Below are 15,051 nucleotides of genomic sequence, written 5' to 3' on the forward strand. Positions count from 1 at the left end.
CCCCACATCACGTATCAACACATGCAATTCAGCACTCAGCATTGCGGTGTACATGGGCTTCGAAATGTCTATGCAAGTGTGAGGACATGACTGATGTCCTTCTGGGATGCCCCTCCTAGTTCCTCCTTTCTTACTTGTAAACTTTATTTTGTTATAAATGTTGCTGGATGGCAGCTGGAACAAAGGTAGACTGCAACACCAATGTATGGCTCTTCTTCCAACAACAGCGTAAAGTCAAGCACCCCTTAACTTTGTCTGCAGATCCTGGGTCTAACATCAACAATATTTACATCAGAATGCAGCTATTGGGATTGATTTACTAAGGGCCAGGTCACACTACATGCATTTCAGTGTGCTTGTTTTCTGCATCCAAAATGCACAGAAAGTAGGTTATATGGCTGTCAATGTCATAGTCACATCAGTGCTTGCAGTTCCACTGCGTTCAGGTAGCAGAAAAAAAAGTAGAACAGGCTACATTTTTCCTGCACAGAATTGTACTGAAATGCGGTAAAACACATCAAAAACACACTAAAATGCACCAAAAATGCACTGGAACACAAATGTCCCTATTTACATTGAAGAAAAAGAGGGGAAAAAATTAACGGGAATGCATAAAAAATGCACCAGAAGTGTGTCAAAAATGCATAAAAAACCACAGGTATGCACAGAAAAACGTGTCAAAAACACGCATGTGGAAACGCATCTGGACTGCATTTCTGTGATGTGAACCAGCCCTTCAGGAGTAGAACATTTTCATTTTGCAAAGTGAATTTTCACTTAGCTTACCAAAGGAGAGGAAGCTGGACTAACTTCAATTGTCTGCCAGAAAAAACCTTGCTTTTTTCATTTATTTTCTTTTCCACATTGTTAGTAAACTCAATATTCATTTACTAAGCTAACCAAAGGTTCCCTTTGCAAAGTGTTGTAGTGTTGTACAGTGGAAAGGGTTAGGAGTACAGGGCTGAGAGACATTTTATGATTTGTAATGGATAATTTGTGGAGCTTGGTAGGCAGCTTTATCATCATAAGGACCTTTTGAAAGGTCCTTATGAAATTGCAAAGGAATGTAGAAGGGGAAAAGTGCCACTTCTTAGATGTTCAGAATTATCTGTATTTATTTTTAGCAAGATACGCCAATGCCTTAAAAGGACTTCTGTAGTTCACTTCTTCAGGGCATGAAATTACAAAAGATTGGACCCTGGACCTGGGATGAGAACACAGCGAAAAAAAAATCATGATAAATCACAGGTTTCCAGCAACGTGGACTGCCTCACTTTATCCAAAATTGTACTCCAACAAAAATATCAAGAGCTATGGAGACACAAGAGATGGTATGGTGCAATCAGAGACTCCGCTCTCTCCTGGCTCTTGTCCTACCTATCACAACGCTCCTTTAGCATTACTTATAATGCTACCACCTCCCCCTCACTCCCCCTCTCTGTCGGGGTCCCTCAAGACTCTGTCCTCGGGCCCCTTCTCTTCTACACCTCGTCCCTTGGCCAACTCTCACGGCTTCAACAACCATCTCTATGCCGAAGACACATAAATCTATCTCTTGACCCCTCGCCTCACCCCCTCAGTCTCCGCCCGAATCACTAGCCTACTGAATGACATATCAGATTGGATGTCGCTCCACTTCCTTAAACTGAACCTCTCCAAAACCGAGCCCCTAGTTTTCCCCCCAGCCCACCCCCCCCCCCGACTTCTCCATCACATCCAACAATGCCACCATCAGGCCCACCCTGCAGGCCAGAGTACTTGGTGTCATTCTTGACTCCAATCTATCCTTCCAGCCCAAAGTGCAGTCGCTAACAAACTCATGCAGACTCCACCTCCGCAACATCGCCAAAATCCGCACGTTCCTAACCCCAGAAACCACTAAACAACTCATCCACTCCCTCATTTCATGACTCGATTACTGCAACTCCCTCCTCATTGGCCTGCCTCACCACAGGCTATCCCCACTTCAGTCGATCCTGAATACGGCAGCCAGACTCATCCACCTTACCAACCGCTCCGTTTCCGCCACCCCCCTCTGCCAATCCCTCCACTGGCTTCCGATTGTCCAACGGATCAAATTCAAAATGTTAACACTGACATACAAAGCTGTCCATAACACTGCCCTAAACTACTTCACCGACCTGATATCCAAATACCATCCAAAACGCACTCTCTGCTCCTCACAAGACCTCCTTCTCTCTAGTTCCCTGGTCTCCTCCTCCCATGCCCGCCTCCAGGACTTCTGCACGGCATCGCCTATCCTCTGGAACTCCCTACCCCAATCCATCAGACTATCACCTACTCTCCTCTCCTTTAGGCGCACCTTGAAAACCCATCTCTTCAGGGAAGCCTACCTCACCCCCTGCTAATTGCTGATCTCCTCCACTCTTCCTACCACTCCATCCCCCACAGCCATGTCCTCCTGTACCACTATCCCCTCCCTCCTAGATTGTAAGCTCCAAGGAGCAGGGCCCTCGAACCCCTCGTGTATCACACTGTATTGTTATTGTACTGTCTCATGTATCGTCTCCCACTGTAATGTACAGCGCTGAGCGAACTATTGGCGCTATATAAATACTGTATAATAATAATATTAATAATCACCAAAATGTTTCTCAGCTGATTACTAAATCTATCTCTAAACAGGGAATGGACGATCATTTCTTAACAGCACAGCCCTAACTGGAAACACTTGTTAATACTTTACTAGCTTTGGAAAAAGCAATTAATTACTCATTCAGTTATCAAATCCTATATTAGGGCCATATCTGAAGTTCATGAGTCTATTATCTTCAGAGCCTCACTAAAAGCAGCTCGCTCTCAAAGAAAATGCAGGGTCTAACCAGTTAGAGACTCTGGATGTTACACATGCCCCCAAAAAGTCATCATTGTACACAGGGCCTGTGTAATACATCCACTCTTTCTGCCCTGCTTCCAGGACCCCCCTGTCCCAGTACTCAGTAATTCAGCTCTGATTATTCAAAGCAGCATTGCCAAGTACACAGAGAAAGTTCTGACAGCTGGAACTGTCAAATTAAAGCAGTCTGGCAATATTTTCAACAACATTGCTCAAAAGAAACAATGTTTAATTTTGTATCTGTTTATTCATCTACAGATCAAAGGGATGAACTTCGATCTGCCGATGAAGTCAGGTAAAGCAACTTGACAAGTAAAATAGTTTGTTTTTCTTTTTTAACTCCTCCACCCTATAGTAGACCTACTGCTACAGGGTGTCAGGGCTGCAAAAAATCATGTATATATACGTGATTTGCACTTCTGGGTAGGGGTCGCGCGTGCCCTACCCACGCTGCTATTCGTGGCCACGGCTGTCAATCACCGGGTCCCGGTCGGTGATTACCCACCGGTGTCCAGTAATTATCGAGCATCTCTGACAGGAAGGAGGACTGTTTTGTTTACTCCCTTTCAGCAAGGGCACACTGCTTTGCTTGGCTGTGCACAGCCCTACCTGCGCCCTACCTGTGCTGCCATTGGCAGCTACAGATGTCAATCACCGGATCGCTAAGTAACACTGACAGGGGAGAGACCTGTGTATAAACAACACAGGTCTCTCTCCTGCCAGCAAGAACATGCTGCTGTGTATTTATCTGCACAGTAGAGAAATACACAGCAGCATGTTTCCCTAGTAAAACACACACAGCACATAATGTAAAGTAGCACACAGTTAACCTTTTGATCGGCCCATATGTTAACCCTTTCCTGCCCAGTGTCATTAGTACAGTGCCAGTGATTTTTATTAGCACTGATCAATGTATTAGTGTTACTTGGGATGTCAGTGACAGTTAGTCAGTTCCCACCCAGTGTCAGAATGCCCATCGCAGTCCCACAGTCCAGCTATAAGTCACTGATTACTAGTATAATAAAAGTTGAAATTCCAGTATATATACCGCCATTTCTAGACGCTATAAATTTCATGTAACAGAATACATTTTGGCCTAAATTTCTGACAAAATTGTATATGTTTTATAGCAAAAAGTCAAAAGGTTTTTTTTTTTCAAAATTGTGGGCCTTTTTATGTTTATAGCGCAAAAAATAAAATAGAGGTGATCAAATACCACCAAAAGAAAGCTCTATTTGTGGGGACAAAAGGACGTATATTTCAATTATACACAGCATTGCATGACCACACAATTGTCAGTTAAAGTAATGCAGGGCCATATTGCAAAAAATGGCCTGTTCAGGAAGGGGGGGTAAATCCTCTGGAGGGCAAGTGGTTAATTAAATGTTCCTCTGTTTAACCCCTTTTACTCTATTAACCCTCATTTTACTCTAATTAACTCCTTATTCTCCTTCTCCAGTCAAATATTACCTGCTGATTTTTTTTTGTTAGTTTCTATTTTATTAACTAATAACATTTACTTTTTTTTTGTTTTCGTTTGTTTTGTTCATTAATATTTTTACACCTTTAGCCTGGTTCACATATATGCGGTGTGGTATATCGCATGTGATTCGCACAGGAACCGCACCGAATTCCTGTGCAAATCACATGCAAATTGTGTGCGGTGCGATTTGAGCCATACATTTTGTATGGCTCAAACCACACTGCATCCGCACCAAAAAGGTGCAAGACTAGAATTGGACCGCATGGGTATTCACACTGATGCGATCCGATTCTGCACATTGCACCGCGTTTTGTGAACCAATTTCAGGGTGTTGTTAACTTAACATACACACCTGCAGCGGCTAGCATGAACAGGGTGTGACTGTGATGTGGTGCAGAAATTGCACACAAAGCAGTGCAAATTCCATACTGCATCAGTGTGTACCCAGGCTGAACATATATTTACAAATTTCACTAACAAATTTAAATAACTTTGCAATGAAATCGCAATTGTACCACAATCATAATTGTACTCTAATTTTTAAATAGGACAAATTACAAAAAAAAAATTTGCACTAACACTATTTATTTTTAAACTAACACTGCTCAAAAAAAAGTGCATTTTGTTACATTTAATTATTTAAGCATTGCAAAAAAAAATTTGTTGCAAGACAATATTCATGAAAGGAAATCCTTGTTTTTTCTTAAAAAAAAACAATATATGTATCACATTAATGACAAAGTTATTGGTGAATAAACAGGTCCATAGCAGAAATGTTAAAATTTCTCTGGTCCATACAGGGTGAACAGGTGTGGGAGGGGAAGTGATTAAAAAAAATCACACCTTCTTATATTAGGAAAGATGGACTGCAAGAAAAGCATAATGTCAGCTGACAAAGGTCCTCTTAAACATTTATCAAATCCCCATGGAAAAGTGGATGTGGCTGTGAAAAACTTTTTAACTGAAGGAGATTTTAGATATAACATTAATATACAAGGCATTCCTGAGTCAGTCCAGCCAGAAGAGCTTGCATCTTTGGTGGAAGACTTTTTAAAGCATATACTGGAAAATCAACCTTTTACAAAATCAGATATTTGCAGAGATGTGGTAGACCATTGTTGATTATACCCAACAAGGGAAACCATCTGTAGGATTTATGTCCACAGAATTAAACTACCATGATTAAAGCTTAAGAAAAGAGTAAATTATATATAATAACTCAAAACTGCATATTTTCTAAAGGACAAGGAAAATACTAAAACTTATTAGTCATCTCTTACAAGACAAACAGCTCATATGCAGATGAATATTTCAATTGTCATTGTTGCCAAACTATAATTTATAATTAAAGAAAGAGAATGTTTAGCAGAAAACTTACAGCCAGCCAAACCCATGAACGAAGGCTGAAAGAATGGAATGTTACTAGTATCCTCCCAAAAATGTAAAGTAGAGACTATGGAGGTTGATAAGGAATAATTCATTAACCAATATCAAAGGAACATTATCAATTTTAGCCATGAGGGAAATCCATGGATTAAAAAGCTAACGCTTTAAATTTATAAGGGAGGGTTTTATTTTTTAGCAGAAGGCAATGCAGTCTCATCCATTCTCCATTCTCTACTGTTAAAGTGTTACTAAACCCACAACAGTAAAATCAATTTGTATATGCGGTAAAGCATGCTTGACATACTCACTGTGGAACCTAAGGGGCTAATCCTCTGCATTGTGTAAAAATGCTGTTTGATCCTGACTTCCCTGATCCTCCCCTTCTCCCAGTGCCCCCTCTTATCTCCTGATAAGACATATCATGTGGAGACACTCTGCACATGCTCAGTTTGGTGTGAATTGCTAGAGGTTTTTTCTTTCTTGAGAGAGTGCATGTGATCAGCACAGAACCAATCAGCACTGTCCAGACAGAGGTCAGGGGTTCTGCATCCTGCTACAGCAGAATGAAAACTCCTCCTACAAGCTTTAACATGTGCTCTGCTGAACACTGAGAGAAGACACAAGACTGCTGTAACTGCTGATGAGAAAAGGCATTTAGCAGTTTATATTTACTAAAATTATTGCATTTCCATGTTCTGTGTATTGCAGGGTCCTGGGTTTAGTAACATTTTACAAGCACTTGCTTTCTGAAGTTCTTGATAATGTTTGTTTTAGTCTGTGTTTTACTCATATTTTTTTCACAATATTCAGTCATTATTACATTATTAAATCACGTGTTCTTCCAGTTTTTAGCCTATATTTTAGTGTATGTGTTTTTCACTTTTATATTGGGGAAATATCATCTTTAAAGAGACCCTGTCACCACCTGGTACTCCTTAAATTAATGACAGGCAGGGAATTTGTTCCCAAAGCACTTGAAATGGAAATGTTGCCTGCTGCAGAAATGTGCCCCTTATTAGCAGAAACATCTGTATTGACATTTTTCAGTACAACTGACACTTCTAGGAGTGTCAGGAGCATTCCAGGCCTGCATAGCCACTTCACGAACCTTCAGTCATCAAAACTCCAATATGATCAGCCCTAAAAGCTATGTTTTCCTCATGCTGTTGACACCATTGCAGGGTTTCTAAAAAATGAAAATAATTCTAAAAATACTCTTGATACACATGTTCTGGCTGCCAGACTTCAGTTTGAAAAGTATCAGGTGGTGACAGGGTCTCTTTAAAAATTTTGCTGTATATTTAGAATGAGTCAATATTTACACTATGCACTTTAAAGTATATATCAAACCAAAAACATTTTCTTTTTTTTTCACTTAGAACTGGGAAGGATTAGGACCTCTGTTGGTTTTTTACCTGACAGGAAGAGAGGGAAAATCTAAAAAAAGTACACAGACAGAAATGGAAATCTGACAGAGGTTCTTGCCTGCCCTTCACTACCACAAAATGCATTCTAATTTCTGTCTGGGTTGCTGTTAGGGTGTTCACCTGACTTCTTGTCTGAGAAAACATTGTCAGCAGGACTGGAAATGAAAATAGAAATATATATCTAATGGAACCCCAAATATAGTGAATGCTAAGGTGCTAAGAAAAAAAGTTTAGGTTGAACATACATTTTAATGAGACTCTGTCTCTATCTCATGTCTATAAAAATAAACACCTCTAGTTAAAGTACTCACATATGCATAAGCAAGGCTGCATTTGTTTCAAAGTTCTTCAAGGAAAGTTAACTCTATGCCCCAGATCATGATCAAATACTATTTATTTAGAAAGACTTTTATTTGACCTCAGGAAAGGAAAAATTATATAAACAACAATAACACCGCTTCCTCACAGCTGAGCTGGCCAGAACCAACTCTTGAGGGAGTCTATTCCACATTTTCACAGCTCTCACTGTGAAGAAACCTTTCCATATTTGGAGATTACAATTGTGGCCATTCGCAGCCATGGCTGTGATTACCCGCCGGTGCCCGGTGATTACCGAGCATCTCCAACGGGGAGGAGGACTGTTTTGATTACTAACAGTTCTCCTCTTTTTCAGCTAGGGTACACTGCTTTGGATGGCTGTGCACACCACAGCTATCCAAAGCAGTGTGTTTACAGTGAAGCACACTGACACAGCTCCCTAGTAAAACACTCTCTGCACACAGTTAACCCTTTGATCGCCCCTCATTTTAACCCCTTCCTGCCCAGTTCCATTAGTACAGGGTCAGTGCATTTATTAGCACTGATCACTGTATTGTTGTCACTAGGGATGTCAGTGACACCAAGCCAGTTCCCCCCAGTGTCAGAATGCCCACCACAGTCCCACTATAAGTCGCTGATTGCCACCATAACTAGTAAAAAAAAAATTCCAGTATATATACCGCCATTTGTAAACGCTATAACTTTCACGTAAACCAATTAATTTACATGTATTGGGATTGTTTTTAGCAAAGACATGTAGCAGAATACATATTGACCGAAATTTATGACAAAATTAGATTTTTTATATATTTTTACTAGACATGTTTATTAGCGAAAAGTCAAATATATTGTTTTTTTCAAAATTGTTGGTCTTTTTTGTTTACAGCGCAAAAAATAAAAAATGCTGAGGTGATCAAATACCACGGAAAGAATGCTCTATTTGTGGGAAAAAGGGACATCAATTTCATTTGGGTGCAGCATTGCATGACCGCGCAATTGTCAGTTAAAGTAACGCAGCACCGTATCGTAAAAAATGGTCCAGTCAGGAAGGGGGGTAAATCCTCTGGAGGGCAAGTGGTTAAGGGTGTCCATAATTTCCACAAAACAACATCAAGGTAGCATAAAAAAAATCAATTTTATTTGTAAATATAAAAAGTACTTACAGTGCATATTCCCATTAATAATGCAAAGTAAAGCACTCCCAATTTCGTGCCATAGTTATCACAGATGCAGACTACCCTTTTCCAAACCACTATGTAAAGTAAATATTTCAGAACATAAAAGATAAGTTCACCTTTTAATAAAAATAATAAATGTAAATTTTTTTTGGAGATAAAAAAATGTGCATTTATTGTTTTTGGTCGCAGGAACCTGTAAAGCATTGAACCAGCGATCAGCAGATCACTGGTGCCATTCAGGTCTTCTGCAGATCTGTCAGTATATCTGCTTGCCCGTACGAGATGCAAGAGCAAGCAAATTTACTGACATTTATATTCAAAGTGGGGGTTTGGCGGGGAGAGGGGGGCCAGTGCTTTTATAACATGTTACCCTGATGAGTGTAGCATGTAACATGTTATGAGAGGTGAACTTATCCTTTAATCCTCTGTGTTGTAGAACTGATCACAAGTGGAATGGCAGTAACTGATGCATTTCATGAACAGCTGAGTTTTATTAGACACATTTGAGGAACAAATATGTAACACCATGTGCCAGTGCATGCTTGGTCATGGAGACTGAACGGAACACACTGTGCTGTGGATATCTTAGCCCTGGATGTGCAACATAATGTATGGTGGACCAGCCAAAACTCGAAGGAACTATTAAGCCCTCATGTAAAAAAAGTATCAAGCACTGTTTTATTCAGTATTAAACAGTTTTTTAAATTTTTGCTTTTAATAGAGATTTTGCAAATGTTTAATTTTGGCGAAAGGAATACATATTAAACTCACAGGTCCATAACACTTGTCATAGGTTTAGACTATATCTGTGTAACTCAAACAGTCTTTCAGCATATTAAAAAGGTCAAGATTGGTAATTTCAGATATTCTGATAATGCCCCAGGTTTTTTCATAATAAATAATCAGAAATCAGAAATAGTAAAATCTATCATCTCTGAATACTAAATCCTTAACTACTTAAATATGACCCTATCAAAAATTAAATTAGAGAGGTATTTAAGGAATTTTATTAAATCAATCAAAAAGTCTTTTCTAGTGAAATCAGTGAAATGCTTGGTTAGAGGGACCTGAATTAATTATAAAGCAAGACAAAAAAAATACATGAAACATGAAAAACATGATTTGTTAACACACTTATATAGACTCAAAGTTACATAAAGATTGCTTCATTTTATGTCTGCAAAAGACTTATATTCTGGGGAGGAGAACACAGCTGACCACAGAGTGAGGTAATGGACCAATCACAGCAGCCCTTTACCATGTGATCAGCTGTGGCCAGGCAGTATTTTAGTAGTGATTTTATTAACGACTGCAGTAAACAGACTTGCCATTATTGGCAGTCTTTTCCTCAAGTTCTGTGACAGAATGAGGAAAGGAAAGCCGGTAACTGGCAATTCTCACAGGTACATTTATACTGATAATCAGGACACTGATCATCGGTGCCCTGTTTATCACTGCAGTCCAATCAGTGCTCGTCAATGCGGCCCTTCGGTGCAAATCAGTGCTGCCTATCAGTGCCACCCATCAGTGCCGCCTATCAGTGCTCATAAGTGCTGCCTATCAGTGCCACCCATCAGTGTTGACTATCAGTGGCACCTATCAGTACAGCCTCATCAGTGTCTCCTAATCAGTGCTCATCAGTGCCACCTCACCAGTGCCCATCAGTGTTGTATCATCAGTGCCCATCAGTGCAGTCTCATCAATACCCATCAGTGAAGAAGAAACAGTTTCTAACAAAAGTTAACCACTTGCCCTCCTGAGGACCTACCCCCCTTCCTGACCAGGCCATTTTTTGCGTTACGGTGCTGCGTTACAATTGCGAAGTCATGCAATGCTGCACCCAAATTAAATTTACGTCCCCTTTCCCCACAAATTGAGTTTTCTTTCGGTGGTATTTGATTGCCTGTGTGTTTTTTATTTTTTGTGCTATAAAAATTAAAATGACTTTTTCAACAATTTTGAGAAAAAAACAATATTTTTTACTTTTTGCTATTAAACATGTCCAGTAAAAAATTTAAAAAATCACATTTTGTCATAAATTTAGGCCAAAATGTATTCTGCTACATGTCTTTGCTTAAAAAAATCCCAATACATGTAAAATAATTGGTTTAGGTGAAAGTTATAACGTTTACAAATGGCAGTATAGATACAGGAATTTTTTTTTTACTAGTAATGGCAGCAATCAGCGACTTACAGCGGGACTGCGGCAGACATTCTGACACTCGGGGGAACTGACTTGGTGTCAGTGACATCCACAGTGACACCAATACAGTGATCAGTGCTAAAAAAAGCACTGACACTGTACTAATGGCACTGGGCAGGAAGGGGTTAACATGAGGGGTGATCAAAGGGTTAACTGTGTGCAGAGAGTGTTTTACTAGGGGGCTGTGTCAGTGTGTTTCACTGTAAGCACACTGCTTTGGATAGCTGTGCTGTGCACAGCCATCCAAAGCATTGTGCCCTAGCTGAAAGGGAGGAGAACTGTTAGTAAACAAAACAGTCCTCCTCCCCGTCGGAGATGCTCAGTAATCACCGGGCATCTGCGAGTAATGGCTGTGTGGTTAGGGCGCGCACACCCCCTACCCAGAAATGCAAAATCACGTATATACAGTATACGTGATTTTGCGCACCCCTTCTGCCCTGTAGCATTATATCTGCTATAGGGCGGTGGGAAAGCGGTTAAGAGAAAAAGTTTTTTTTTCTAAATCTTCAGTCTTTTTTTTGTTTGTTTAGCAAAAAATAAACATCCAAGTGGTGATTAAATACCACAAAAAGGAAGCTCTATCTATCTAAAAAAAATCCTACAAATTTAATTGGGGTACAGTGTTGCATGGCCACACAATTGTCATTTAAAGTACAACAGCACTGAAAGCTTCAAATTGGCCTGGGCAGGAAGGGGGTGAAAGTGTCCAGTAGGCAAGTGGTTAACCGCATCCTGCCCACCATATTGGCAAATAATGGGCGGGCAGGGGCTCTCTTGTTCTGGAAGGATGTCATATCGCTCAGAGACAGCGCATCACCGTTCAAGGTAAAGAGCCATTGGCAGCGGCTTTTTACCATGCGATTGGCTGTGTCCAATCACAGCTGGTCACAAATGTAAACACGAAACTCACTGTTACCATCTTCCTCTCCTCACACACAGATCCTGTATAAAGAGAGGAATCTTCTAACAGTAAGTTACTAGTCTAAACTGTACAGTGCTTAAACAATACACAGTACCCCATCACAGTGCCCATCAATAGTGTTACCAGTGCCCATCAGTCTACCTGTCACCCATCAGTGCACCTGTTGCCCATCAGTGTACCTGTCACCCATCAGTGCACCTGTCACCCATCAGTGTACCTGTCATTACATCAGTGTACCTGTCGCCCATCATTGCCCATCAGCAGTGTACCTGTCACCCATCAGTGCCCAACAGCAGTGCACCTGTCGCTCACCAGTGCCAATCAGCAGTGCATCTGTCACACATGGTCCATCAGTACCTCCATCAGCAGAGTACCCATCACATAGTCACCATCACCAGAGTACCCATCACACAGTTGCCCATCAGCAGTGTACCAGTCACACAGCCACCATTAGCACAGAACCCTTCACACAGCCACCATTAGCACAGTACCCTTCACACAGCCACCATTAGCACAGTACCCAACATACAGCTACCATCACCAGTGTACCCGTCCTACAGCCACCATCAGCAGTCTACCTGTCCCAGTGCCACTAGAGCCAGCCATGTAAAAAAACTTTTACACTAGTGAGTAGGTGTTCAAAATCTTCATTATGATGGATGAGAGCAGCAGGGAGCTCTCAACGTCCGATTCCGATTCAGTTTATGAACCCATTGAATGAAGTGGATCAGCGACCAAATTGGAGGAGGAAATGGTCCCCCCCTAAAGGGATATGGCGCTCTGAAAACTAGGCAGCCATCAGCAGAGCCATACACCACAGTGATGAATCACCAAAAGCCAATGGCGCTAGACCCATGGCCCAGTACCAGCACTGTAATATCCCATCAGATCCCACAAATCAGAGCCCAAACATACTTCCCAGATGGTCTTGCCAACCCATTATGGCTGCCCTCCAACTCTGGATCAGTAAGTATTCCCCCTTTAACCGCACAGCCAGAAATTGATTTTTTTTATTTATTTTTGCCCCGCAGTTTACTTCATTTCATTGTGGACCAGACAACCCTTTTTGCCCAACAATATATTATTAACATCCTATGACCGTCCATTTGAATGGAGACATCTTACATTGGAGGAGTTTAAGTTATTTTTGGGCCTCACCCTTAACATGGGGCCTACAAAAAAAATGAAGGACATGTCCTTTTATTCTGCTGTAATACCTAGTCCATACTAAAAGATGATCATGCGTTTCCTTAATTTCAGTAACAATACCTAGTGCCCTCCCCCGAGATCATCGCAACTATGACAAATTATACAAAATTCGTCAACTTCTTAATTTTTTCCCCAAAGATTTGCTGATCTTTATGACCTTGACCAAAACATATGTGTGGGAATCAAGCAATACATTCCAATCAAAAGGACCAGATATAGAGTAATGCTCTACAGGCTTTGTGAAAGAGCCACTGAATATTTGTATGCGTTCCGCCTGTATAAATGCAAATATTCCCAGCTCTAGCACCCTTAGTGCCCAACCTAAATCGGCACAAGTGGAAAAACTGTCTGGGATCTGGCTTTCCCACTTTTCCAAAAGGGTTATCACATCTACCTAGACAATTTCTATTCCAGTCTGCCCCATTTCCAACACCTGTACCGTGAGAAAACCTTGGCCTGCGGTACCTCCCGAAAAAACAGGAGGGGCTTCCCACAAAGTCTAGTGAACACCAGGCTACAAAGGGGGGAATCAGCAAGTCTAAGAAATGATGAAGTGCTAGCACTGAAGTGGAAGGATAAGAGAGATGTTTACATCCTTCCCACCATCCACAATGATATCTCGGTGGAAATTCCCAGAAAAATTCTCATTCAAAAGCCTGCGTGCATCCAAGCATGTGTTCCGATTCTGTGAGCAGACTTCATACCATTTTCCTGAGAGTATTCCACCAATTGAAGCAAGCTGAAGACACCAAAAAATATGTTGGGTATGCAGCAAAGGGGGAGTTAGAAGAGACACCAGTTTTCATTGTCCCCAGTGTCCCTCCCAACCAGGCCCATGCATTGGAGACTGCTTCTGACGTTCCAATTATTGGCACAGCTGAGAGGGGAGAGATCTGTGTGTAAGTAAACAACAAAGATCTCTCTCCTGTCAGCATGGACGTGCTGCTTTGTATCTCTCTGCACAGCAGAAAAATACAAAGCAGCAGGTCTTCCAAGTAAAACACCACGCAATGCACACAGTAAAACACACACAGCACACAGTTAACCCTTTGATCACCCCAGATGTTAACCCCTTCCTGCTCAGTTTCATTAGTACAGTGTCAGTGCTTTTTATTAGCACTGACCACTGTATTAGTATCACTGGAGATGTCAGTGACAGTTAGTCAGTTCCCACCCATTGTCAGAATGCCCGCCGCAATCCTGCAGTCCCGCTAAGTCACTGATCGCCACCATTAATAGTATATATATATATAAAAAAAAATTATTAAAATTCCAGTATATTTACCACCATTTGTAGATGCTAGAACTTTCACATAAACCAATCAATATACACTTATTGGGATTTTTTTTGCAGCAAAGACATGTAGCAGAATACATTTTGGTCTACATTTATGAAGACATTTCATTTTTTTAATTTTTGTATTGGATATGTATCATAGCAAAAAGTCAAAAATATTGTTTTTTTTTTAATTGTCAGGTTTTTGTTGTTTATAGCACAAAAAATAAAAACCACAGAGGTAATCAAATATTCCTGAAAAAAAAGCTATATTTGTGGGAACAAAATTACATACATTTTATTTATGTACAGCGTTGCATGACTGCGCAATTGTCAAAGTACTACAGCACCATATCACAAAAAATGGCCTGGTAAGGAAGGGGGGTAAATTCTCTGCAAGGCAAGTGGTAGGAATGAAAGCATTATTAGGTTTGGTCAACACAGTTGCATGACAGTATTATTTTTCCATTATATCATTATATTTCCATCCATAATATTTCATTAGAAAAGAAGGTAGGGGTTATTATCTTTAATACTGGAAAGTTAAAAGAACTTAGAGACTGTACTTACCTCCATTCCTAATAACTTCAGTGCTTTTGGCTGTTTAGGAAATAATAATAAAGAAATTATGCAAACATGGAAAACATATTTGGATCCAGTCTAACATGACCATAGAAATATATTATTACCTTCCTCAATGTTTCAAATCAACTGTTTATATTTCAGTACAACCTGGTAGTTAGGTATGACAGTGCATTACTTTGCCCCCACAATATATTTTGGCCCACCACA

At 40.5% G+C, this 15,051-nt stretch overlaps 1 protein-coding gene across 1 annotated transcript in view; it reads right to left on the reverse strand.

Moving 5' to 3' along the window:
* The window catches only part of TRPM3 (transient receptor potential cation channel subfamily M member 3), a 500,529-nt gene that overhangs the window by 100,264 nt on the left and 385,214 nt on the right, over nucleotides 1–15,051 (reverse strand). The window contains exon 14 of the mRNA XM_089691063.1: nucleotides 14,830–14,859. Within this exon, the coding sequence (XP_089547189.1) occupies nucleotides 14,830–14,859 (30 nt within the window). The remainder of the gene's footprint in view (nucleotides 1–14,829; nucleotides 14,860–15,051) is intronic.

Source organism: Staurois parvus, unplaced genomic scaffold (assembly GCF_062004578.1).
Source record: "Staurois parvus isolate SC_StPar_1 unplaced genomic scaffold, SC_StPar_1.0 ptg000549l, whole genome shotgun sequence".
In the NCBI taxonomy this organism is placed as follows: domain Eukaryota; kingdom Metazoa; phylum Chordata; class Amphibia; order Anura; family Ranidae; genus Staurois; species Staurois parvus.